General features: G+C 36.1%; 1 protein-coding gene across 5 annotated transcripts in view; it reads right to left on the bottom strand.

Annotated features, from left to right (window-relative positions):
• Nucleotides 1-27,242, bottom strand: part of bcas3 (BCAS3 microtubule associated cell migration factor) — a 286,192-nt gene extending 258,950 nt beyond the window's left edge. For all 5 annotated transcript variants that reach the window (XM_052109835.1, XM_052109836.1, XM_052109837.1 and 2 more), the window contains exons 1-7: nucleotides 27,162-27,242; nucleotides 26,184-26,272; nucleotides 25,922-25,976; nucleotides 25,438-25,513; nucleotides 19,945-20,051; nucleotides 11,705-11,786; nucleotides 8,011-8,083 (exon numbers count right to left, since the gene is read on the bottom strand). In XM_052109835.1, coding sequence (XP_051965795.1) covers nucleotides 8,011-8,083; nucleotides 11,705-11,786; nucleotides 19,945-20,051; nucleotides 25,438-25,513; nucleotides 25,922-25,976; nucleotides 26,184-26,254 — 464 coding nt within the window. In that variant the 5' untranslated portion in view covers nucleotides 26,255-26,272; nucleotides 27,162-27,242. The remainder of the gene's footprint in view (nucleotides 1-8,010; nucleotides 8,084-11,704; nucleotides 11,787-19,944; nucleotides 20,052-25,437; nucleotides 25,514-25,921; nucleotides 25,977-26,183; nucleotides 26,273-27,161) is intronic.
• Between the last annotated feature and the right edge of the window lie 523 nt (nucleotides 27,243-27,765).

The raw sequence follows: 27,765 nt of genomic DNA, 5'->3' as shown, positions 1-27,765 counted from the left end.
CACTTTACGGCATTGTGTCACGAGCTGACCAACTCATCACTTTTATAATCTCATAAACTTTTTAATGTCTGTATTTCAGCATGACTCCAAACCCTGTTAAGTTCCCTATTTGGTGCTTTTTACATTGCAAGGCTTTAATCATTTCACCAAACTGAACGGAAACTGACAAGGGGAAGCAAATATAAAATAGGAAGTCTGGAATGATGTGCGAGGGAGTAAATCTATTTACAAGGCAACATCATAACATTTTGGCTGCAGCCACTTTATAAGTTTCTGAATATGAATTTAAAAATTACATGCTCTGGAAAAGCAAAACAAATACTGTGTTAACTTAAAATACCATCTGTCCTTCTGAGAACCCCAAAAGAAAACATAATGAGGAGCTTAACTCACCAACAAAACTCAATAAACGTACCATAAATAAAGTAACAGGACAATGTTTGAGTCTGCTCAAAAGTTTAAGCGCTTAAAACTGTGATAAACCCATCCTGTGAGACATTTGTTTTGAGACGAGGCAATATATGGACATTTTTATTTTCCTCTTAGGATTTTTTATATCATTTGAGATACATGGAAAACAGATGCTTTAAATGTGAGATGTTCCTTTTCAAAAGGTGTTGGAGGAAAATAAAGCAACAGACAACTCACAACTCTGATCTCTAAACCATGATAAGTCCCTTGAGCCAGCCCAGTATTGATTTATAACATCTATTTCCAAGTATGACAATGTAAAAACACAGATGAAAACAATTACTCTATTTGTATAGACAACAAGTGAGGTGGGTGGTAACAGGCATTTTCAAAAAGGAAAAAAAATGGTCACAATTTTGCACCCTCTCTCTCTCTGCCCCTGTCTTTCTCAAGCCGAGCTTCAACACACAACAAACGCTGGCCACATCACAGGCTTCTTGAGGCCTGAGGGGGCCCTTTGATTCCAGCACGTCGTGGGCATTAGCGGGAAAGTAATTAGGGTAAAAAGTTCAACCGCAGCTTCATGTCTGCAGCACTGCCAGAAATATATTTCCTCCCCTTTCACTGGGCTCTCCACAGATTCACATGCATATTGGAAACACATTGAAATGAGAAGCCTGTTGAAGGGGCCATGGTGCTCTTGCACTGGTGTTTACAATGTTTAATTACTGAAGGATAGAACAGACGCTGGGAAGCGAGATGGACAGCGCAGGTCGGATTAATTAACAAACAGCTTTTCTTAACTCACTTTTAAATTTCATTATATAGTAAAGCTCCGTCAGTGGGTTATGGATTTAATTGCGGTAAAATTAAAACAAAAGCATTTTTTTCTTAAATGAGAATATCCCTTTATCTACTGTGAGTTTAGAAAAGCAGTATTACAGATTTTAAAGGTAAAGTGTGCAATTTTTAAATGTAAAAATACTTTCTAAAATCCCAGTTCAGTATGCAGAAATAACTAAAAGAATGGCATTTTTGAGGTAGATTTCCCAGAAAAGTGGAAACTATGTAGTTCTGGCACTATTAAAAAATTGCTTGGAGCATACCAACCACCCCAAAACAACTACATTGGCTCGACCAAAGGCATGAGTGTGGGGGCCGGATAATCTCTTTGTCTTTCCAATGGTAGATGGGAGGAGTTTTCTGAAAACCTGTTTATTTTTTTTATTCTGTGGTAACGCTAGTTGTGCAGAAATTATTCATCTTCAATTAGTGGTTTAAAACATAAATGTGACGTACAACCTTTACAGCTCAAGAAACATTATAATATTCAGTTTTGGTATAAAGAAAACAATAAGAATTTTCAAAAACGTCATGTATTTAAAAGCATGAGAAACAAAGGCTTATAAATATCACTTAAAAAGTTGTTTCGCAACAAAGCAAAGACTGAGTCTTTCTTTCTAAGATAAGCAATAGGCCCATTAGTCCTAAATTTGCCCAATCATGAAAAAGATGATGTTACATGTCCATGTGCCTCCTCTGCAATTAATCGGAAAGATAAGGAGACGTACACTCATGGAAAACCGATCTGAGACAAGTGCCCTTGAAAAACAGGGAAAACTTCAAAGCCACAAGGTTCCCATCCTCAGAGAACTTGAGTTATGTGGCCATCGAGTCGGCATGAAAGAGCTTACTGGGATGATCTGAAACCAAACGATGCACCTGGCCTGAACTTTCCAAATAACTTGAAGGGTGGAGGATCCATCATGAGAAGGAAATACATTTATCTTTAACATGACTGTAAGAGTAAGGATTGTGTCTGTCAGATCTATCAGCAGATCATAACGCCTACCTCAAATTACACTGAAACATGAGGCAAAAGATAGATATGGTAAAAAGGGCAAATGTCTGTGAAGAAAGAGAATGAGGGAGTGAGTGAATGTGTGTGTGTGTGTGTGGTGGAGCGCTAACCTTTTAATATTGCATTTTCACCCCCCGAGCTTCCAGAATAAAGAACAGAACATCTCTGATGATACATGACCATAAAGAGGTTTTATTTCATCTAATCTTTTTTAATGTCTACATAAGAACCCAAAAGTAAACACTGGTTTTAAAGCAGACTCATGTATCAAATGCAACAGCAGAGGAAGGAGACAAATGGACCTTTATATCTTGTGTGTGGGCCAAAAAAACAGACAATTGAGTCAGAGGCATGAGAGATGGCAAATGCACTGCAAGATTATGAAATGTTACCAACACCCTGGGAGTGTACACACAAGTTAAAAATCTAGAAAAATGCAAACAAACATTTCAGCCACTAAATATTAAAACATCCCTCGTACCTTTTGTGAAAAGAACTGTTCACCCCAAAAAAAAAAAAAAAACCTGTTCATTCATTTACTCACCCTCATATGGTTCCAACCTAGCATTATTATATTTATTCCATGAAACACAAAAGGAGATGTTAGAGCTGATTTATTACATACAAAACAAGTAGGTCTTCTGAATGCAAAAGAGATATAAGAGCTACGGCAGGTGGGAAGAACATCACTGAATAATGAGCTTAATTTTGATTGGTTTTTAAAACAAAGCTAAACAACTTCAGAAGCTTTGGAACATAGTGCACAAGTTGTACTGATAAATGTATGCTTTTTAGTCCTACATAATAGAGCTTGGCTGTAAAAAAACAAATATATATATATATATATATATATATATATATATATATATATATATATATATATATATATACACACACACACACACACACACACACACACACACACACACACACACACACAAAACAAAACAATGACCATCCACGTTTGTTGTATGGAAAAGGGCAGCTGGAACATTATGCCTATCCTTTTGTGTTTTATGGAAGAAAATAACTTGATGGATATATTTATAACAGAGGAAAAAATATAATAATGGATATTAAAAGACATAAATAATGACAAAATGTAGATACTGAGATGTGCACCAAACCACCACTAGACGATATCAGTGCACCTCCTCTGATCACAACACAACTGCATTCATGAGCCAAGAGATCTCACAATTCAGGGTGTGATGGCAAGAGAGTAACAGCCTCATGGGCTCTAAAAGCATCTTTACCAATCCCCTTTAATCCAGAGTCTAATACAAACGTACAGAGATTTATCATTTAATACATTTAAGAGGGATCACTCACATCTCAATAAAAATGCAATGAAAAAGCTGAAACAGCTTAATAGCACAGTAGGCTTTAGGTAAGTTGCTTTTAAAAATAGTCAGTGGAGAACTCTGTTTCCGTCCCACCAAGCTATTGTGTAATTAATAAGCAGGCAGTGGGTGCCAGCAGGACTTTACAAGGATTCAGCTTTGGGTTTTGACAATTAGGGCCATGGTAACAGATCTAGGTGATAACACTTGGCTTTCTGTGGTGCTGAATGTGAACAGAGGGGGAGGTGTCCTGGGGCTCTTCAAATCAAAGCATACAGTGGAGCTCTTCCACTATCCTAGAGCCAGGCACTGGATGGCTGATGTGAAAAAATATGCTCTACACTTGTAAGACGTGGATCAGGAGGGACCTGGTGATCTGAGATTATATCAATATCCGAGTCATATGTTAATAATGCAATTCAGTATTTCTTTTTTTATTACTATTGGAAACGGTGATAAAATGCAATCTGAATCGATTGTTTCTCATTCTTCTTCATTTGCACAACAAGTGCCGGGCTTCTTAGATGCAATGTGGTAAGATTCCAGCGGCAAGCTATCTCTCTGTGCAAACTGAATGCAAAAGCGATGCATGATGCAGCAAAAAAATTACAGAACATATTTGAAATCACTGAGATCATATTTTTTCCCCATTCTGATGGTTGATGTGGCTGATTAGATAATCGCATGAATGAGTAAGTGTCCCTAATAAAGTGGTCACTGAGTATATAAGTGGTGCTGAATTTGTTTTTTATAATTTTTTTGTTTGTTGCAAAATTATTTAAAAAAAAAAATGTGTGTGTGTATATATATATATATATATATATATATATATATATATATATATATATATATATATATATATATATATATATATATATATATATATATATATATATATATATATATATACACAATTTTTTTTTTCTTGCCATTATAATATCAACACAGCATTATTGATTATCCCCCCACCTCTACGCCCAGGAGGACCAGACCATCATCCAAACCTCCACGTGCTCTTGCCCCTGTCAGCTGTCCAGCTCTAATCTCCACAATGACAGAGAATTGCAAAAACCAAAATACATCCACATCCTCTCCATGGTGATCTGGAAATTTGAGGGGAAGGGAGAGAAGGCACTGTTTTCTGCCTGTCCAATGACTTAATTTCTCCACAATCCAGAGAACAAAACAGGCCTGTGGAGGTCTGAACTTTTACCCTTAGAAAACATAATCTCTGAAGCAGCCACAAATGGTTAAATAACACACTTCGATATTTATTTGGTTAGAGAGAGAATAGGCACAGGAATCTAGTGGTTTTAATACTTGTAGCCTTGATTAAAAACAGAAACAGAAAATAATAAGATGGTGGATTGAATAGCACATGCATTCCTTGCTAATTTGCAATGCCTACCGGCACTGTAACAGCACAATTGGTGGCATATTTGCTTTGCTGTCAGGATATTCAGCAGATCCATACATTGTTTGGACTTAAGACATAAACCTTTCCATTGATAAAATGATGTCAAGTGTGTCTGGCTAGGAATCTGCAATGAAGGATTTAGCACACATGCCGTTTTCCTCTTTCTGGTTTTCCTTTAATTTGCAAATCTTGTAATCTAAACTTAAAGCTGAATGAACTGACTTCGAAACCAGCAGTGCCGTATCGGCCAAGACAGCAATCTGTTTTCCATTTGAGTGTCAAGACAGCATCCACACTAGCGGTTGACAAAAGCTATTATTTCAAAACGATTATATACTAAAAATCATGTGAGGACTTTGGTAAGTTTATGAACTATTTCAGTAAGTGGAAAGAACTGAGCATGGTACAGCCTTTCATAAAAAAAAAGATAAAGGAGAAAAAAAAATAGAAAGCTAGGCTTATTTACCAAACACTTCTACTGGAACACAGCAGCGGCAACACGATTCACCCGGAGGGAGAGGGTTATGGTTTTCAACACGAGGCATGTTTTCAGCATTATAACAACCATTGCTGGAGTACAAAGCCAAACCGTCAGAGCCTGTCTCCATGTCGGGACGGACACAGCGCGTTTGGCTGCATAAGCGCCGGCAGAGCAAAGAGCTCCAGTCTTGGAACGGCTGGGACAGTGGTCTCCATCAAAGTGTGCTGAAGACAGACTTGCTAACTCTTTTTCCTCTGGAGGAAATACTGAGTTAAGATTTTCAACAGCATAGAAGAGTTGGGGTTAAGAAGTGGCAAAAGCAGCTGAGGGGAGGAGAGGAGCCAATAACTGATGTGCCCTGTTCTTTCATTTTTCTCCCTAAGGGGGCACATTTCTGACAGAATGCAGTCAGTCTCTGTCAGGGGTTCAAGGTTGCAAGTCGCCCTGTGGAGCCAGCTGGGTCCCTTTCTAGGCCAGTCCCTGGCCCCATCACAAGGTGGCAAGAGGGCTTTGATGCAGGTTATAATGTATAACAAATTACAAGTTTTAAAATGTACTTAAGATTTGTACCTCATAAGGTCTAATTGTTACATACACACACTGAGGGCTATGGTTTGGGTTCAACCGCTCTTAAAAATGGGAAAATGTCATAAACCGGAAAATGAACGAAAAATTCCATTAGCACATGGACTTTACCTCATGAAGAGTTTTACATGTCTCCTCTCGTGTTGTGCATGCCAGGAAACGGATACAAGCTTGTTATAGCCATGAAACTATCACTTGTGGAAAAATGCAAAGATTTTAAAGCTTTTGAACTGTATACAACCTCAACTGGCCTTTCTCAAATGAAAGATACAAAAACCAGGCTGACCAATCGTTTTAACCCTATAAAGCTAAAGTTATACTGTAAATACTTTGTTGAAAAACCTGTATGCAATGTGCTAGATGTCTTCTGCAAGAAGACCTAATATAATTTCCAAAGTGTCACTGGGATGCAAGTATTTTTGCTGTAAAATCTTTGCTGATTTTGACCAAGTAAAATAAAAAATAATGTTTATATTATTACTGTTTATTTCAAAAGGAGTTTTTCTGAATCTAAGCAACATGCGCTTGGTTAAAAGTACATTATTTTATAGAATAATCTGGTTGAAATGCATCCATCAAATATGAAACAGGCTTTTAAGGTATCTCTCTCAACCATAATATCTTTCCATTCATGCCCACTACAATAAAAAACAGAGAGCTTTGTGTAAATACTGATATATTTTCAAAATATATTTAAGATATTTTTAAAGTGGGGACTGGAATGTATATGTATATTTATATATTCTGCTCTGTTGTTATAAAGATTGTTTTACATTGAAAAAAAATTATTACAAAAATCAACTACTTACAGAATGAATTAACCACTAAAGATGACTTCATGGACTTTAACACAAAACTTAGTTCATACAAAATAATTTTGTTTAACCACTGACCCATAACACTTAGTTTACATGTTTTAAACATTATAGTTCTAAACATATATAACTAATATTGGAATTGTATTAATTATTTTCTGTTATAGCATAATTTAATGTACAGCTGCTTTAAAACAATGCCTGTTATGAAAAGCGCTATACAAATAAATTTCACTTACATTACAAGCTATTATGAAGTCATCTCACTATAACCTCCAAAGACACAGAAAATAATAACTTTTTATAAGTCAATATAGGGTTTGGTGCATAAAATCATACAATAAATGTATTTTGAAACAAGAAAAATTATATTGATGTGCTGAACTGTAATGTCATACAGTTCTATAGACCAAGGAGAGAAGTTGACATAGCCAAACTCCCAAACATTTTGGTATCTCTGAAAAGCCCAGGGTGTCCTCTTAAGATAACCCAAGATTTACTACTGTGGGATGTATAGGCAAAGATCAAATTAAATAATAAAAAAGACCTTCAAATCCTGAGGTATAAAATATGGTTAAAAAAAATTATATCATATTGACTTTGTCTACAGGTTTAAAAAAAAAAAAAAAAAAAAGCTCTCCTTTATAAAAAAAAAAGAAGATATATATATATATATATATATATATAGATATATATATATACTGACTATTATCTCATGTCAGGCTTTATACATGAGTAAAAATTTTAAAATAGACAACACCTAAATACCTAACTTTACTTTTCCAAGAAAAAAGTGCACCTTCAAATCAGGTTTCAAGATGTACACAATTCTTTCACAGCTGATGACAGCTAATTACTCTTCAAACAAACTGTACAAACTGTCTATTGGGTTAAAAAGAAAAGAAACAAAAAAAAAAAAAAAAATCTGCTTTTGATTCATCTATTCTGTTAGTGTCATGAGCCCAGTCTTATGTTGAAACACGTGTGTAGCTTGAAAATAACCAGAAAAGAACATGACCCATGAAAATGAAAGCTAAAACACCATTTGAGGCACTAGGCCCAGAACAGTGGAAATGACGTTGTTGCTGTGCACTCACCCCGAAGAGCCTGTGCTCTTGCACACACCGAGGAGGGGCCGTTTCTCAGCAAAGCTGTCAGTATTGAGGGAACCTGCAGCCAGAGGGACAGAAAGGCGAACGTTAACCACTGACCCACATAAAAAGGGACATTCATTAGCCACCCGCAAGTGAGGCCTGTTGTCTCTCCACCAGAGCCACCCACCAAAAAAGCATCTACCGCAATAGGAAGCGTGTTGATTGCATTGCAACTGATGCTCTTTAATCAAATTATGCCTAGAAAATGTCCTCAAAAATTAAAACAATGCGGGAACTCCTTTCCTGTCAGCTTTGACATGCGCACACCCTCGCTGACCATAGAATAATGCTCTGGTCCACAAGGAGATTTGTGGCGATCAAATTAAATTAAAACACCAGCATGCAAGACATTAAATGGAGACAGAGAACAGAAACACCACCCAGTGCAATGTGTTAAAAACAAACCTTCTCCACTCTGACTCTAATGGAGAAAGCCTTCAAAGCTTTAGGAGGAGTCTTTTGTCTGAATGGCTTTAATTTCAGGCGTTCTGAGGAATTAGAGAATGGCAAAAGGCTGGTAGGCATATTTTGGGTGGAGAAAACATGCTGCATTAAGTTTACGGATCCCATATTTATCTAATTCTCTTGATTTTCAAGAGAAGGGGGAAACTTGCATTCATGCCCAGAGAGATGTTATTTGGGTGGCAATGCCATGACACTAATCAGCTCCAGGAACATACGGCCCCTGTGGCATGGCTTGTGAGTGCAAATGTGTCATTCTCAAACCCTTAACACTTTAAAAGGCCTCTTCTCAGTCTTCACTTCTCTGTCATCAGACATTGCGACTGGGCACGATATCCAGTCATAATGCAAATATGATGGGCCTCTAAAAGACAACAGATGCCTTCTATTTGAAACTACAGTTAAGACAAGAATCCCACCCCGCTATTCTCTGCCTGTAGTTGCGAGCGGCAGCTTCGAAAGCAACTGGACTTCGAGACGAGTGGTTTTCATTTGTATTTTGCTAAAGTTTGCCTGCTTTCAATTTATGCTGAGAAATATTGAGGGAATTGTTTTCTGGAAGACATAACTAATTTCCTATACTTCAGTAAACAGTACATTTATAGCAGGGTCATTTACGAGTATGCTTTCATCAGAGGGAGAAATTTAAGCGGAAAGGAAGGGATTGCAGATTTTAGTCAGCTCTAGATATAATCATCCGTAGTTGTCACCTGGAAATAAATCACTACGAAAACAGCGGCAGAAGTCAGAAACAGAACGGATACAAAAAAAACAACTTCCTACTTTATTCTGGGAAAGACCTTGCCTTATTAGAATTGACACCTATTTTCAGGACTTTCCAAATCCGCCCACCCAGCTAAAACAATTACTCTTTTTAAATCCCACTACAGTATGACACTGTTTGCGCCAAACAGATCTCAATCAGTTTCCCCACTGGTGCAACTCATTTGATTTAACAGAGAATCGTTCTCCTCATGTGTCGGCTGTCTGCTGCTTCTCATTAAGACAATTCTCTTTTATCCAAATCCAGCCCGCGTTCAATGACTTTATTGTGCAATGTTGAAATCTGCCGAAAGGACAGAACACAAATTCTGAACATAAATGTCACACAACAATACCACACAGTGCATTTCTTACTCGGTAGTATTTGTCCTTTTGTTTTTACATTTGAATATTACCATGCTACTTATTTAGTTAGGGATAAACAAAGTTGCTGCACTGAAGATTTGAATGATTCTGACTGAATTTCATTATTCTTTTAGAAATAATAAATCCTAATTGATTAAGTCAAAGAAACCATGCAATACCACAAAAACGGAAAATACAAATTAAAGGTAAAGCATGCAATTTGTTCAATGTTAAAACCCTTTTTCCATAGGTGTAGGTTCAGGCAACGTTCAGAAACTGGAAATGTCCCGATTAGGGATGGGGGAATATGGTCATCTCATGATTCGGCTTGATATACGATATGAGGTTTACGGTTCGATATCATCTCGATTCGATATAACACTTAAATGACAAAGTATGGCAGAAAATTGTGTTTATTTTTTTTTTTTATCTTTGGGCAAAAAACATATTATAATTTCTCATCAAAATAAAGTTCTTTATATCACAATATAAATCATACAAATTTAAGTAATAAGAGTTTCTCCTCCCTTTCACTATACGAAAAGATCACAAACAAGTAAGCCTTCAAAATAGTGGGCTTAATTCAGGCTGATCAGGTTCAGAACAAGCAATAGAAATGAACAGAACCTGTCCCCAAAAAGTATGTGAAAGTGTATATTTATTTATTTTATAATTTGTTGGTCTTGATTACTATAAAATCACATTGTATCTTTTAAAAAATATAAAGATTCTACTTTCTATGAATTAATATTATTTCTTGAAATTATACTGTATATACAATATAAATATTATATGAGCTGTCAACGTTTGAATAATGTGTACATTTACAAGTAATAACGTTCAGTTTACATTCATTTGTATGACAAAAGCTTTTTAAGTCATTTCAAGAGTTTAAAGACTCGCACAAGTGTTGCAGTTAATTTAATAATGAGAGAAAAGTAAAAAAATTTAAGCGCATCCATGCTTTCTGTGAACAAAATTAATATACATTTTTACTTTTTTATCTGACTGTAAAGAACAAAAAGGATGTTAAAAGACACATTATGACCTTTAAAAAATTGCTTGAATACAGGCATGCAATTGCCAATGAGTGAGAAGTGATAAAAGAGAAGGGAAATAAAACTCAGAGGTCTGCAGTTCCACTCTGCCAGAGTGCTGGTAAAAGTCCAGCCAGCCAGCTAACAGCTTACCAACATAATTGTGAAGGACTGATTTTAATATTAGGATGGGAAAACAGCAGGGATCTGGCAAGCTCTCATCACTATTAAGAAACAGAAGGTAGTCTTTAATTTAAATATGATATATGGAAAAGCCATAAAAGAAGAAAGACATGGAACTTTATATATTGTGCCACATCTTTGTCTAACGTAATCCGAAAAAGCATGAAACTGCAGAAAACTGATTTTACTTACAAATTTCTGGACAAATGGCAGTGCAAACTTGACATGTAAAATAATGTGCTGTGTATGTAACGTATGACAAGTGAAATAAATCTAAGCATAGCGGAAGCTCACGCTCTGTCAACACATATTTCAATTTGGGGGTGTACAGTTACTCTTGACAAGCTGAAAATTAAGATGTCACTGGAATCGTGAATTTGCAATAATAATTCAGAGCACCACAATTTTACTTACAGTACAGAACACTGACGTAGAAGACTATAAGGTACAAGTCAAAGTTTGGACAGTTGAATGTGAAATATTTGAAATTAGTTTTGTAGACAAATACAAGTAGTTTAGTAACATGGGATTTATTTATTCATGAGATTGGAAGGTCTGTGTGAATTGTACAGAGATGTAATCCAGTCAAAGGGTCCCTACTTTGAATAATTTAAAATATTCAGATTGTTTGATAGTTTTTATCAAATTGATGACTTCCATCTTTTAATATTTACTTTTCAGAAATGTGGAAAAAGTAATAACACAGATTGAGTAGAAGTGGGTGTGTCCAAAAGTTTGACTGGTACTTGTATATAATTTTTGGCTCTGACAGAGGAGGGAAACAGAGAGTGGGAAAGAGCTCTTCCTACTGGGTGACTGACACTCACTGATTTGAGGGGCAGGCAGAATCCTGGCCGTTCGCACGGGCCCGTGCCGCACAGAGAACAGCTCCTGCGCCTCCCCGTTCAGCTGTAGAGAGCAAAAACAAACAGGATCACTTAAGACAACTGAAAGTTATGTGGAGAGAGATGAATGCACTTCAAATAAAATTGACTGAGTGGTGTCACAGCAGTGACCCAGCCATGATGATTTATCTTTTATTTGTACATCGTCTAACACATTCAGTTTGAAAGTGTTCACATAGAGAGTCATATGAGTCAGATCAACAGCCATGACGAATGTCCTAAATACTGTGGCATCCCATTGAGCATTAACAGACATGAAAGTACTTGTGTGTGAATAACACAATGCACTATTTGGTCAGCAGTAGCTGTGATGTGGTTTGATAATGAGTCACCCAATAACTAAAAGATAAACACAGGCATCTGTGGGCAAACCAATGTGAGCCACTACAAAAAAAAACAAAAAAAAAAACACACAGCCGTGAAATTTTATCTGATCTTTGGATATAAACGTAAAAAGGACACAAGCCACACAACTCAATTCTGACACATTGACTAATGAGTTCTTAAATGACATTCAAGTCTCCAGAAATTACAATTCTGTCATTTACTCACCCTTATGTTGTTCCAAACCTGCATGACTTGAAAGTGTATGGTGACTGAGGCTGATCACTGTGCCTAATATCTGCTTTATCTAATATCCCACGGGGGTAAACTCTCCCTTTAAGCTTTTCTTAACACCAGTGCATATCCTGTTCCTGCCCAATGCTGTGATACTTGTGTAAAACAATGTAACTTTGCAAGAATAATCAGAATTGCTGATTAACTTGATGCCACTTGGGGGCAAAAACATGGTTGTGGGAAGTGAAAGAACAACAGGGACACAAAAAAGAGAGATATGTTCACACTGTATGACAACTAATCAATTCTAACTGTCTTCACATGAATGGGGTGGCTTCAACCAACAGCTATATAAAATTGCCAGCAGCCATATCACCCTGTAGCTCAAGAACGGTTGCCCACTGAAGCTAAGCAGGGTTGAGCCTGGTCAGTACCTGGATAGTAGACCTACTGGTGAAAACCAAGTTTGCTGCTGGAAGATGTATTAAGGAGGCCAACAGGGAGTGTTCACCCAGTGCTCTGTGTGGGTCCCAATGCCCCAGAACAGTGATGGGAATACTATACTGTAAAAAGGAACCATCCTTCAGATGAGACGTTAAACCGAGGTCCTGAATCTCTGCTGTCATTAAAAATCCCAGGGCACTTCTCTGGGTGTAACCCTGGTGTCATGGCCAAATTCCCACCATTGGCCCTTCTCAATCATGGCCTCCAAATAATCCCCATCCATTAATTGGCTCTATAACGGTACCCTCTCCTCTCCACCAATAGCTGGTGTGTGGTGAGCATATTGGCTGCTTCCCATAATCCAGGTAGGTGCTGCACACTGGTGGTGGTTACTGGGTAAAGCACATTGAGTGTAGTGTCAGAAAAGCACTATATAAATGTAACGTTCATTTATTAATTCATACCATGCACCCAATAAAATTGCCCCCCCAAAAAACACAGCTTGTTTATGGCTAACTGGTCAAGGCCAATATCCAGGACCAGTACTGACCAGCTACATTTTATTGAGCTGTAGCCCCAATACAAACACAAGTCAAATTAGCCTTAATAACGTAATTTCCATACCGATATTTTAATAAACATGTGAAAAGCATATTTTAATTAGCTCTTTATCCAAGCTATTGTTTTAAGAATTAAGCCCTGATTTTGAAGTGTCTGTATGTGTGTTAAAATACAGAAGACATCCTTTATCACATTACTGGACATAATCTATGTGTCTTAAGCAGATAAGCTCACAGAGGATGATCGCTCTTTTGCACATTTAGTAGTTTTTAAAAACTAAGAATCAAAGTCATGTTTTTATTAAAAGTGCTCAGTGTAGTCTTTGAAGCTGCCAAGTGGGAGATTAACATGGCATCTACAACAGTGTACATTTGAGGTGAGGGTGAGAGAGAGAGACAGAAGGATAGAAATGAGAGAGAGAGAGAGAGAGAGAGAGAGAGATGAAATGCACATGGGCCACCACGTACAAAGGCTACAAAGCAAAATCCCCAGCTGGCAAATGGTACAGAGGAATAATGGAATTTAGCGGATTGTGAGGTTTACATTAATGCAACTGTCATTGTGCATTACCAGACTGTTCATCCTCGCTTTACACAGCTTTAGTGATGGCATCCATCACCAGCCTCTGAGCTATTACATTACTATATATCACAGCAATATGCAAAAGTGAAGCTTCTTTTTTTTTCCCTGTTTGTTTGTTTGTTTGTGGTCTCTTTCTAATTTCATTCATATGGATACTGTGTAGATGCTAGAGAGAAAATGAGTTTTGTTAATCTCCAGACACTCGGTGGAATCTGATGGAATTCAACAGATCAGACTGAATCAACACCATCTGGACCGGAAAGAGAAGTGAGCACTGTTTGTAATTCTTAGTAAGCAGACAGCATCTGAAAGCACAATGTTTCATTAGCAGAGCAGACAAAGCACAAGGGCAATGACAAATCATTACATGAAATATAAAGCATTGTAAAAAGCGAAGGCATAAATTAAAATAAAACCAGTCCATAAATTATGCTATTTAGCTTTCAAAGATTCAGAATACTTAAATCACAGCTTTTATGGCACGAGACGATGAAACACGATGCAACCAAATTGAGACGCTCCAAGAGCATCCATCTGACGCATGTGTATACACTAGACAAACATTTTAAATGCCGCAGACAGAAATCAATCATCCTGTGAGAGATTGACAAAGTCAATTAAAAAAGTAATTGCTGAATCTAGTGATCTAGACAAGGCCAATGTTTTCTTCTGTTCAATTACATGGAAATAAAACAACAATATATTGACTTTTAAAGCCACTTTTTGTATTATTACTCATCTGACAAAATATAATAAATGTGAATTATCTGAACTAATACATATTTTATATGCTTCATCATTTTGTCACATAGATCCAAAAATATATGAAGTATAATCATTTAAATGGTTTCCTTTTTGCTTTAGTGTAGACAACGCAATGTGTTCCTAGGACAAAGTGAAAAATATAGCATATACACATACATACATTAAATTATTTATAATTTTATTTAAATTTCTCTTTATTTGGGGGCCTGTCTTAGCAAATACTTAAATGTCGGAGTGATTCTATTAATGAATCATCACACCACATAATAAATTATTAAAAACTCTTTGATTGACAACCCTAATAAAAAAGTAATGAGATCTATACAAAATTAAACTATTCTAAATCAAAAATATTAAATTAAAAATACTAATATATTTTACATAACATTAAGCCTACACAAAATACTCAATAATATTTGAAAACAGAATAGTTAACATTGAAGCTATCTTCTGTTATTTAGCCATATACCAGTGTGATAAATGTCTAAATATCAGCCAATTAATAGGGCTTCCACAGCTACTCATTTTTACAAGTTGACTCGTCATCCAGAAAAAGTCAACTATACAGCTATTTAATGTTTACCTTATTTAACGGCACACTGTGCCACATCAGCTGTCTAATGACCAACTGGACTGTGTGTCCCACGCAGCTAACTATCCAAATGAACGCAGACCATTGCAGAAGTCCACCAAGCGGTTAGTTTATAATATGATGTGAACGAAAATGTTTCCATTTTCACTTAATTTTCAAATTATCATAATTCCAAACACATTTGGTCATAAAAGGTCACCATACAAAGAAATAACAGGCAAATAATCCAGAGCTTAGTTTGTTGAGAGGTATTTACTTCCTGTTGTTGTCAAGTTAAGTTTTTTATTAGTCAGTACAACCCCTTTCGTTTAATCCACCAGGCCAATATATATGTCTATCACTGTTTGGTATGAAAAAACAAACCATTCAAAACACATCCACAGTAAACATAGGGGCTGTTTTATTAATAACAGGCAACAGAGACACCTCCAATGGACTACTTGTCATCCCTCTACTCCAACACCGCTTCAATTAGCCCCATCTAATCTGCTTGCTATCTCCCGCCAGCCAGCAACACCTCCATCAAAGATCTTGCTCTACTGAGGTGTTAATGCACAGGAACACACACATGTTCTATGGTAACACCTACTACATCTACTCTTCCTCCTCCCTCCAATGCCATTATGGAGGGTGTCAGCTTAACAACTGTCACAAACACTTTGGACGCAACTCATGGCCAAAAACTGTAATGCTTTGAACACATAACAAAAACAGTGGGAATGTTCCTCCGCAGAATATCAACCTCATGTCTGTGCTCATGCTCATGTGCATCTAAAGTTATGATGTCTTACATACATTTATTCTTTTAAAGTTACACAACTCAAGTGACCTGTCATGCCCCGACACATATCCCTCCTCTGAACTGTGTTAGGGCTTGAGATAACATTTTAAAATAAATCTTGAAAAATAGAATGTTACAACTTGCATATCTTAATTAATGTAGGATTAATACAGCCTTTAAAATCTAAATTCTACTCATTACAAGACATTAGGTCCAGGTTTTTTATTAGAAATAATAGGCCTTTGCAAATATATCATAATTTGTTACATTTTATTTGACATTACACAGAGCTTAACATTTGTATTCACACCATGTCACCAACATTTAAAAATATATTCTTGGACAATGTTTTTCCTTTGTCTGTGGTGACACCAAGTGGTAAAAGAAACTAAAGCAACCAAATGACAGAGCAAGTCAGCAACAAACCAATAGGGAGACAAGACACCTATGACAAAAAAAAATAAAAACGTGTCCCGACTGTAACTCTGTCGGAACGCCGGACACTGCTTGTAAATCTGGACTGTCCTGATTTTAATCGGGACGTCTGGTCACCCTACAAACCAATGGTAATTTTGTCAAGGAGTACAGAATGGGCAGTTCCAGCTAAATTCTCCTGTTTAGCTCCAGCTCTGAACCAACATATCTGAACCAACTAAAATCTTCAACTTGAAAATCAGAGCAGGACTTCAAGTGAAGTCTACAATAAGCCAGGTGGATCATCTTTAAAACTGACAGGCAGGATAGAAAACTGATGGACAACAACAGTTTTATGATTTGCCCTGTAAAGAAATAAACAGTCATTTAACTATTTTCAAGATTTGTTCAACACATCAAGTAAATTAAGAATGGCATACTACATAGGCTCAACTTGACCTTCCATTTCAAGGCTTATGAATGAACCACAACAGAGCCCAATAATGCAGATTCACTTTTTCAGCCTTCTCGGTTCCGGAAGTATATTTTGCATTCATTTATTTTCCATAGGCATTTCATAATCTCCTCCATAAAAGAGTTCTACGACAGGAACTAAACCAACAAGCTCTAAGGTGAATCACAACATTACAAACTTTGATTTGAAGCAGATAAGTATTTGAAAAATACACAAAAAGTCAAAAGGCACAAAATTGTTGTCTTGAAGTAACGCAGACTGATGGCTTTAACAGAAGCATATACCGGTACCATTGATTAACAAACATGAAGCTCACAGTAGGTCTGTCTTTAAAGGAATATTCCGGGTTCAATATAAGTTAAGCTCATTCGACAGCATTTGTAGCATAATGTTGATTACAACTAAAATAAATTGACTCGTCCATCCTTTTCTATATTAAAAAAAAAAAGCAACAATCAAGGTTAGAGTGAGGCACTTTCAATGCAAGTGAATGTGGCCAATTTTGGAGGACAGAAATGTGAAGCTTATCATTTTATAAATGCATGCACATTAATTCTTCTGTTCAAACTCATGCATTATTTGAGCTGTAAAGTTGTTTAAATCATAATTTTTAGTCATTTTAGGCTTTGTTGACATTATATCCCAGCAGTGAAGTTGCAAAATTGGCCAACTTTACACAGAAAAGATAGGTAGATTGTTGCGAATCGGTCATGTCAGTAATTTTTCTGGGCTTCTTCCAGACAGCATGTACTCCTGAGCCTTTTAAATATCACTATATCTCCAGTTCTCCAAGAGTCTGAAGTGGATGTTGTTCAATGGAAAAACACCAGAAAACGTAAGACTCACTTCAAAACTTCAGATAATGCTGGCTGTTGCATAGGAACTGATGCATGTTTTTCTCAAGCATTTCATGCTGTCGTGTGTTTATTGACCGTCTAAAAGAGAATCAAACAAACAAAAGGTACACAAACACTTAATTTTGTGATTTGAGCAGAGTGAAGAAATTGTGTCGAGCCCCGAGTTTCAGAACATATCTTCCTTCAATTCAAGAGTGTAATATTAAGAGTGTACTTAGCCATATATTCCAATCCACTGCTTCTAATAATCACAGATACAGTATATGAGCATGTTTAATATTTGGTGCATCATTAATCAGCATTATGCTAATCCCGTGCAAATCAATTAAAAATTGAAGAGCACATTTACTTACATGAGCCCATAATTATCCCGTTTGTTACCTAATATTACATATTTATACACATATTACACAGAAGGAAAGGTTCCTCATTACCATGGTTAGGTCAGTGTGCTAGTCTTAAATAATAGTAATAATAATAATAATAATAAATTAATGTATTTATGAAAAATAAATACTAGCTGAAACATCTTGAAACTTTAACTAAAACTGCCACTGTAGATATAAAATGAGGTCTAACAGATTCTACCTTTAGATTATTTCATATGAAACTATAACATTTTGTCAAAATATAACAGTTTCTTTTACTCATGTAAAATCCTAAAACAAATTTGTAAAGGTGATGTGTGTAATTATTAATATTTGTAACTATTTTGGTAAAGGGGCCACATCGGGCTGTAAGTAGTGCATAGGGGGCCAAATTGTATTCCTTTTGAGATACAATGTTCTGCATTGATTTGGTTTTTGTATCTTTTAAGCCCAGAAATAGTTGTGTACTCCATTTTCTGAAGTGTATCTGTGACTACTGTGACTAATCTGCAATTGCCTAAAGTATTATATTGCTCTACAAAGATAGATACTTTTCTATCAGGCATTAAAAAACTGAAAAGGCAGAGATTATAAATTTATTTTGCATCTCTACTTCCCTGTTAATTTCTTATTCAGTTTTAATAATAATTAAAACAACTTTTTTTTAAATTATAGAACTTTTAATGTTTGTCGCAAAGCGGGCGAGTTTACTTATTCTTTTTCTAAAACATTACATGCTAAGAGTCACGATGCAGGTCTCCATGATGGATTGACTTTCAGCACACAACTGAATAACACAACTGCATGAATATGATAAATTAATACTGTTAGAGTTAGATTAACATACAGGCGCGAAGGGACTTCAACGTTTCTAAATTGCACAAATAAAAAATACATTTACATATTTGTCTCTCGCTTGCTTTTGCTCGCATGTCAATGATTGCCCCTCCGTGTGTCAATGATGCAGAGATCTACTTTTATATTTAATTTAATCACTGAGAAGGTTTACCTGCAAAATTAGTAGCACCAAACATCACAAGCAGCCTCAAGAATGGACACAGAGTAGCTGTATAACACTTTTCCTTGAGCAGAATATTGCACTACAGATCGCTAAGTTTGTTCAAAGGAGAAAGCGAGACTTGCATGGTTTTACCATAAATGAGCCGCGGGCCCCATTAAACCATGTGGAGGGCCTGATCCAGCCCGAGGGCTGTAAATTGCCCATGTCTGCTTTAGCTTTTTGCGAGATTATCATTAAATCTGCCTCAGCAGTCTTAAATAGTAGATCACTTGACGGCCGCCGAAATATCTTCAATGGGAGAACCATGGCATTGCTCTTTCCCTGCTGTTGAGAAACACTGCTTTAACACACACACACACACACACACACACACACTCACGTCAGACCCCCTCGCTTCTCTCAGACATTTTCTCCGCTGCGCGCGCGTGCGTGTGTCGCAAGTTGACGAGTCTGACAGACAGACAATGAATAAAGGAGATGCGCACGCATTCTCTGTCCGGTTGCATTTCTTTCTCAATAGATAATCAGATAAGCAAATGTACATGGTATGATAACAGTCAATTTTCTAACCGTGGTATACCGTGAAACCAGTATACCGCTGCAACCCTAGTCAGCAGTATTAATTACTTTACAGACATATATCTGGAAAACTAATCCCAAACAAATAGGGCTATAGAGAGAGAGAGAGGCAGAGGGACAAACAGGGTGTGGTGCAGGCAGAGAGACTGATTAAAATGAACTCACTGATATGCTCCAAATCTGCATTCCATCAGTATAGCCAATCATCAGGCAGAGAGGTGGGTCAGTGCTGTTGCCGTGCATCTCTTGGAACTCAGGTAAACGGGCCACATCTAGACACATAGAAAGATAGGGTAAAGCAACAGGCATTGTCAAATTAACAGAAGTAGCACAATTTCATCACATGCAACACAATAACGGTCAACACTACCTGGCTCTTAACGAAAGCTCCAAAAAAACAATCAGAAAAACCCAATTTGGTGTGTGTAATGCAACCAAGCCTCGCTATTAGAGGTCGACCGATTAATCGGATGATTTTTTGCATTTTTTTACATCATCGGCAAATATCCAAGTATATCAAGCCGATTATTAGGCAGGCACATCTGTGGGCAGCCTAGTGTTGTTGTGGAACACGTGTTCGACGCACACTGCCCCTAGAGTCATTTTCCAGCAGAGTGAGCAGACCTCATCCAGTGCCTAAGGAAGGAGCTAAGTTCCTTGGCAGGGGCGGGTCTACGTGGTGGCCAGGGGGGGCACCCCCACCCCCTGAAATTCGATTGGCCACCCCAGGTGCCCCCCCATAAGACGTCTTGTGATTGGTTCATTTTACGGCCAATCAGTTTATAGACTCTACTGAAGTTTGTGATTCAAATAAGTTTTTTTTTTTTTTTTTAAAGCTTAATAAAGTCATCTTTATTGCCAAAAAAAAGGATACAAATCACAAGTGACTTATCAAAATACACATAACAATTTTCTCAAATAACTACTGTTATCCTTCAACAACACAAACAAACAAGGTACATCAACAAATCTCTGAATATAACCTCAATGGTTCGGCCATAGTTTGAGCATAGCTAGTACAAAGAACAGAAAACACACTATGAACAAACCAATAATTAAATAGAAAAAAAAAAATAAATAAATAAAATGAAAAAATAAATAAAAAGGGACTTTTTAAATTAATTTAAACGTATCCAAAAGAGAAATCAGTTTAAGGGCTTCCTGATTTTTAACAAATTTTAAAGATTTGCACAAGAGTTTAACCTCATTCATCCAGTGATTAAAGTTGGGTTTAGAATTAAACCATCTGCATTTATGAATGAAAAACCTTTCCAAAACATAACAAAAAATTAATAACAAAATCACAATCTTTGTTTTCCAGACAAACACCAAACCTAATTAACTTCCACGTGAGAGGTAGGAGTTCAACCCTCCTAGACCTTAACCAATTCTGCACCTCACTCCAAAAGGGTTGCACCAGATCACAATCAAAGAAGACATGTTCTAGATTTTCAATATTTGTTTCACAAAAAAACACAATTATTCACATCAAAATTAAACTTCAATCTTAAAAATTCTTTAGTAGGATAAATCTCATCTAAAATTTTGAAGTTCACCTCCTTAGCTTTAGGAGGGAGAGGAAAAGACAAATAAGTTTTCCTAATTTTTTTTATTTTTTATTTCAACCTTATCAAAATTTTTAAGCACGTATTCCCGTCTAATTGGGTTTGGGTAATAAGCCTATAAAAAATAAATTCTAATGACTCTATTTGTAAATTTTTTACCTTAAAAATCATAACCTTCTAAGGAGAGCTGTCTCAGTACTGGGGAGATTTTGGAGTACAACATGTCTTCTTTAACCATTAATCTTAAAGGAATTGGTATAGCTCTAATCATTCTATTAAACATATTAACGGTACACTGTACTTGGAATTTCTCACAAAACTCTCTATACAGTAACAAATTTCCATTATCATCCAAGAAATGGGCAATAGCCCAAATCCCTTTAGATATCCATTCCTCAAGATATACAGATTTTCTGCCAAACTTTATATATCTACTATTCCAAACTGGAGTGTTGTGAGGAGTGAAGTTATGTTTGAACAACAGTTTCCAATAGAGCACCACTTGCTGATGGAAGGCTGAATGTTTAACTGGTAACGAGGTGCACGCAAAGTCACAACATAACAGAAAGTGTATTCCCCCCAGTTTGTTAAAGATAGCATTGGGGACAATAAACCAAAAGGAGTGGCTATTTTGAATGAAGGATATTAACCATTTCAATTTCAAAACACCATTCATAATGTCAAAATCGATAGCATTCACCCCACCGTCTTCATATTTTTTTAATCATGTCCTCCTTTCTAATGTACTGACACTTATTTCTCCAAATAAATTTAAAATTCTCCTTATTTATTAATTTAATCATTCGTGTCGATATGGGCAAGGAGAAGGCTGGATAGATGAGTCTGGACAAACTATCCATTTTAGATAAAAGAACCCTTCCAAAAATTGTAAGATCCCTCTGCAGCCATCTATTCAATATGGACTTACATTTATCTATGTTATTCAACACATTTTTATTCTCCATAACATCTTTATCTTTAGAAATAATAATCCCCAAATATTTAACTTCCCTTTTAATTTGTATATTAGATAATGACTGCAAAGGAAACTCATGCAGTGTTAACATTACACATTTGTTTAGGTTTAAATGTGCCCCGAAGCTTTAGAAAACTGGTTAATAGAATGTAAAGCTAATGGAATTTGATATTCATTCTTTAGAAACAATGTTGTATCGTCAGCAAACTGACTTAAAAGTATATGTCTATCCAACACTGAAAGACCTTCAATACCATTATTTTTAATCAATATAGATAATAACTCTGCAACCATTATAAATAATAATGTTGAGCTTGCCAGTCACCACCGAAACAGAAGAATCCAGCTGTTTTAGTTGAGGTCTGCCTTCTTTATTTTTCGACTGTTTCCCTCTCTTTCTGCTACTGTTTTTATTGTTTCTAAACTAAAGACTGTTCTTTAATATATTAGCAGAGCACAATGTAATGGTTCCATATTTTATTTTTAAACTGTGGTGTTTTCATTTTAACTGTTACAGTGCTAAAACTTTAACTCTGTGTTACTCAGATTTTTTGTAAATTAATCTGAAAGAAATGTTGAATGAAACACTGTGATGTTTTGGCCAAACCATTTGAATTATTACGGGGGGGGGGGTAAATTATTATTATTTGAAAGAGATTGTGAATAAAACTACTGTATATTGTAATGGCCAAACTAATTAAAAGAAAATAGTTGACATCGTTTCTGCTTCTGGGTTTTTAAAATGGCTCATTATTAAAATTGCTTTTATTTTATAAACTTGTTAGTTTTATGAAAACACAAGAAATAATAAACACTGGCTCTCAAATTTAACTTAATGGATATATACAGGGATGACAAAAAACTAAATTAATCAAAAATGTGCTTTATTACTACATTTGTTTACAAGTAACTTTATGCAAGTTAAAAAAAACAATAAAATCAATAGGATTTGCGTAATATACTGTAGAATTTAGCTTCTTTTTTTTTGGTCACTGGCGGCCACCCCGTTTGGAGGCAGTGCCCCAGCATGGTCCCCCCACTGAAAATGCTCTAGACACGCCCCTGTTCCTTGGAGAAAACAGTAAGGATTAAATTTGTATAACTTCTTTATATTTAATTAAAAACTTTTGATATGTTACTGCCAACTTCGAGAAAAAACGCGACATGACATTCGGCTACTTTAGATATTGATAGCGTAGTTGAAGTTGCATTATCATAGCAGAAGGGTTGCTATCATGTCACAATAAGCAAGCAAGAATTTTGCAATTACAGACAGTGAATCTGAGACTTTTATTTGTTCTGTTTGTGTGTCTTATATTTGAGAGGGTTGTCACTCAATGCAGAGAAGTAAGTAATAAAAAAAGATACCAACGCGCTATAGGCTAGTGAAGGACTGGCTTTGGTAAGCTCGGACGTTATCGGTTCTGCCGTCGGTAGGCCTACTGGAGAAATTAAGAAAATACATTTATTATTGCTATAAAGAGAAAGTTATTTTATCTCGCCAGCCATTTCTATGTATAATAATATGAAACCATTTGTCTGTGATGCAATTTAGCTATTCGCAGTCAGAGAGAGAGATCTCGCGCACAGCGAGCACAAGAGCCCTGCTTAATGAGTGACAGAACGAATCATTCAAACGTAGCCTGGTTTAGATCTGTGATATTAGTCTGATTTTATTTTAGATTTTGCCTTCCAAAGATTATAAAAAGAATATTTATACATAAGCCACATTCTGTCTAGCACAACTTCCTTCCCTTTACAGCGGTGCACTGACATTTCTCCCTAAAACTCAAACTTAGCGTCAGAATCAGCACGATCTGTGTATCTTTGTTTAATAATATATATATATATATATATATATATATATATATATATATATATATAACAAAAAGAACCGTTAAGAATACCGTTGAAGTACCGGATCGATAAGCAGTATCGGTAAGATAGTAATACCATTAAAACCTTAACGATACCCATCCCTAGTTATGCCTGTGCTTCTCTTGGATGCTCTGAATATTGGATTACGTGTCTGGATTGCCCCTTAATTAAAGCTGCATTTGGATCTCAACCTTCGTGTCTCGGAGCAGTTCGTAACACCTGCTTTGTTTATTTAATATATTTGTTATACATTATTTATACAACATGTTTTTACATTATACATTTTTAATTTAAGTCTACAAGTGCAGATTGGGCAAGTGTTCAATAAATGTATTTGTTGAGAAATTTTGTCTATCTTAATTATTTGTGTTACATTTTATCTTTCAAATAAAAGGTTCAAATAAGATTGAGGTTAAAAACAAGCACATATCGGCCAAAATAAATCGGCAGCATTAATCGGCCATCGGCCGACCCGGATTTTAAAAAAATCGGCATCGGCATCAGCCTGAAAAAAACAAAATCGGTCGACCTCTACTCGCTATAGAGCCAAACTGAAGAAGTCAGATGGGAGTTTGATGTGTTAAATTGTGTATGTGTGTGGATGTTTGAATAAAGTGAATATAGACTTTGTTCACCCAATATGAGAAGATAAATATGTACAACAGCAGGATCTGCAAACTGATCAGTTTAGAATGCGTTACATCCCATCTCACTGCATGTTTCTACTTCTAATAGTGGGATCTTTTTTCATGTTTCCCTATGTATAATTGAATGAGAGAGCTATTTTTATAGCTAAAAGGAGCATCTCAATCACGTTGCTTTTTTTTCCACTTATAAACCACTTCAAAACACTGAGTATCAAGCCCTCAAAGGCATCTATGAAGACAATTACTTAGATTTCACACAAGTCACAAATAAGGTATGTACTGAACAATACTAAAGAATTACATGTAGTTGCTGTGTAAGTATTGTGTACAATTGCTTGTAATAATTACACAGTATTGTTATGATTGTTAATGGCATGTTTTACAACGCATCTCTTATCCCTTTGTGATGAGTATTAATCTACAACTTATCCAACATGTTATGCCCTTAAGCTGCAAAACTCAATATCAATCTTTGGTGGCTTGTCTTAAAATGATCACAAAATGGGCTGTGTGACAAAGCATATAGCCATGACGCCTGCATTAAGCCATTTAAAATAAAAGAATAATTATTTTCCAAATAAAATTAACCTACCATTGATGTCTGTTTTTTCAAAACGGACCCAAACGATCTTTTCTTTTTCATCATTTGGTGGTGTCCCAGTGTATGCCTGCAATTTCAGCAAAAGAGACAGATTTGCATTCAGACTAAACATTTAAGTGCTATATTTTCAGTTGTTCTTACTTTTACAGACAATCACTTATAAATCCAATGTATCTCAATTATGAGAAAAGAGCATGACCTGAAATAAGGTGTTGAGAAAGTTTGTTAACTGTAATCAATTTGTTGACAGGTGCTCAATAAACAAAAATACAAGTTTAATAAGAGTTTTTATTAGTATTATTATTGTGAATTTTCACAAAAGTGACAAATATAAACTCTGCTATATTAAAATAGTTTTAAAACAGCAATACATTAACATCATGCATTATCCAGAGGTCAACATTAAAATACATTTTATTTATGTTTAAACTAAAATCCAAGCTAACAATAACAGAAAATAATAACATATATTTACCTGAGGGACTACATCCTGTAAAAATGTAACTACACTTTCCATGTAAGACTGCTCTCTGCAAAATAGCAAGATTGGTTCTCATCAACAAAACCATAGAAAAGAAACATCCAGTTGTATCTAAATGTTTGCTCAGTACTTGTAGTGTTTCTGATGGTGATTGATATATATTTATTTAGTACAATACTGAACATGGGATTGGCTTTTTAAATGTGAAAACGTTAACATTTCATTCAACAAAACAAATAAGTAATTTTGCTCTTACGTCGCAGCCTGTGCTCGAACCACAACCCCACCAGCACAGCGGCTCGGTCTGCGCGGGGAGTCAGACGCCATTACAAACTACTCAGAATACTGTTCGGAAGAAAAAAAACATGAGCAGATACAGAGGTCATTTTTGTCTGATCATCAATAAACAGCACTGCAGAGATGCCTCACTATATGTGATTTTCTCATTACTCCAAATTTAACAAGTGACAGGTGTTTCAAGAAAAGGAGATGTTAGGCTGAATGTTAGGAGCTGGGAGCTTCAGTCAACATTCACTTTCATTCCATCTTTTTTTTAATACACAATTCAAGTGAAGAACAGTCACCCTAACATCTTTGGTGATGAGCAGCAGAAAGGTAGTAATGCTGGTTTGAAACAACATATGGGTGAGGGAATGATGACAGAATTGTCATTTCTTGGTGAACTATCCAATGTAAACAAATGATTGGTTACACGTGTGCGCACGTGTGCGCACATATGCGCGTGGTTCAGTTCAATCTGCATTATAGGCGCATTCCTATTAATTATTGATCCTGTAAACAATCTATACCACAGACATGATTTTGACAGCAGGAATGAGGAAAACAAAACATTTTGTGATTTTAAACCAACTCAAGCTAGATGGGCTAGTGAACTGAACTGTATGCTGCAAATACCATCACTCCCACCAAAACAATGCCAGTAGTTCTGGAGTCTGTTACATTTTAACATAAATTTAACCATATTTAATGTGAAGTACTGTCGAAAGATATGTCTAGAGTATCATAGAACAGACTGGCTCTTTTAGTCATCTTATAAACATAACTATCTCAACCGTATGTCTGTTAGCTTAGCCAATACTGCTATCTGCCATCATAACGCTTTAAAGGCAAATACCTAAGCAATGCCAATAACTTAAATTACTTTATGATAAAATAGGTAACATATGACAGAAATATACAGATAAATGTTTACTGAAGCAACATTTATACAAACCCAAGGCTTTTTGTTTTGAATTCGGATCAACAGAGGTCCTCACAAATCGTTACAGTACACAGTGCGGCTGACATACTGCTGAACAACAGATGCATTGACCAATCAGAGGTAAGCGACTGAAACGACTAGCCAATAAGATTACGATAAAGGTGGTTACTTTGAAAATTCTGGCCAATCGAAGTTGAAGAGCGTTGTTTGGGGTTTATTGCTCAATTAAACTAATTTCACGTGTCATCAAAATGGACATTCACATCATGGTGGAGTTTCATATGAAGCGAGATTTGTTTGTTTGGCGCTCATATTCGCATGTTTATATCCTAAAATGAGGGCTGTTAGAGACAGCAGTCTGGATAACCTGCATGTTACGTCACGTCACGCTGATGTGTTTATTTACATCGAAGCATCGCGTGATCACAAGCCGAGTTACTTCGCTTAATCTCGGCTTCATTCGGAAAAGCGAAGCGGACATTAATGGATAAGTGGATAGAGGGGTGGGATTCTTGGCAGATTGGAGTAATATTGAGAATAAACATGAGGGTAAGTTTTACAAAGTCATACGGCAACTGACTAAAAAGATCCCAAGTCCTATTTCAAGCGATTCAAC

Source organism: Xyrauchen texanus, chromosome 38, assembly GCF_025860055.1.
Source record: "Xyrauchen texanus isolate HMW12.3.18 chromosome 38, RBS_HiC_50CHRs, whole genome shotgun sequence".
Lineage (NCBI taxonomy): Eukaryota > Metazoa > Chordata > Actinopteri > Cypriniformes > Catostomidae > Xyrauchen > Xyrauchen texanus.
Note: the sequence above shows the minus strand (reverse complement) of the source record. Positions and strands in the feature narration are given on the sequence as shown.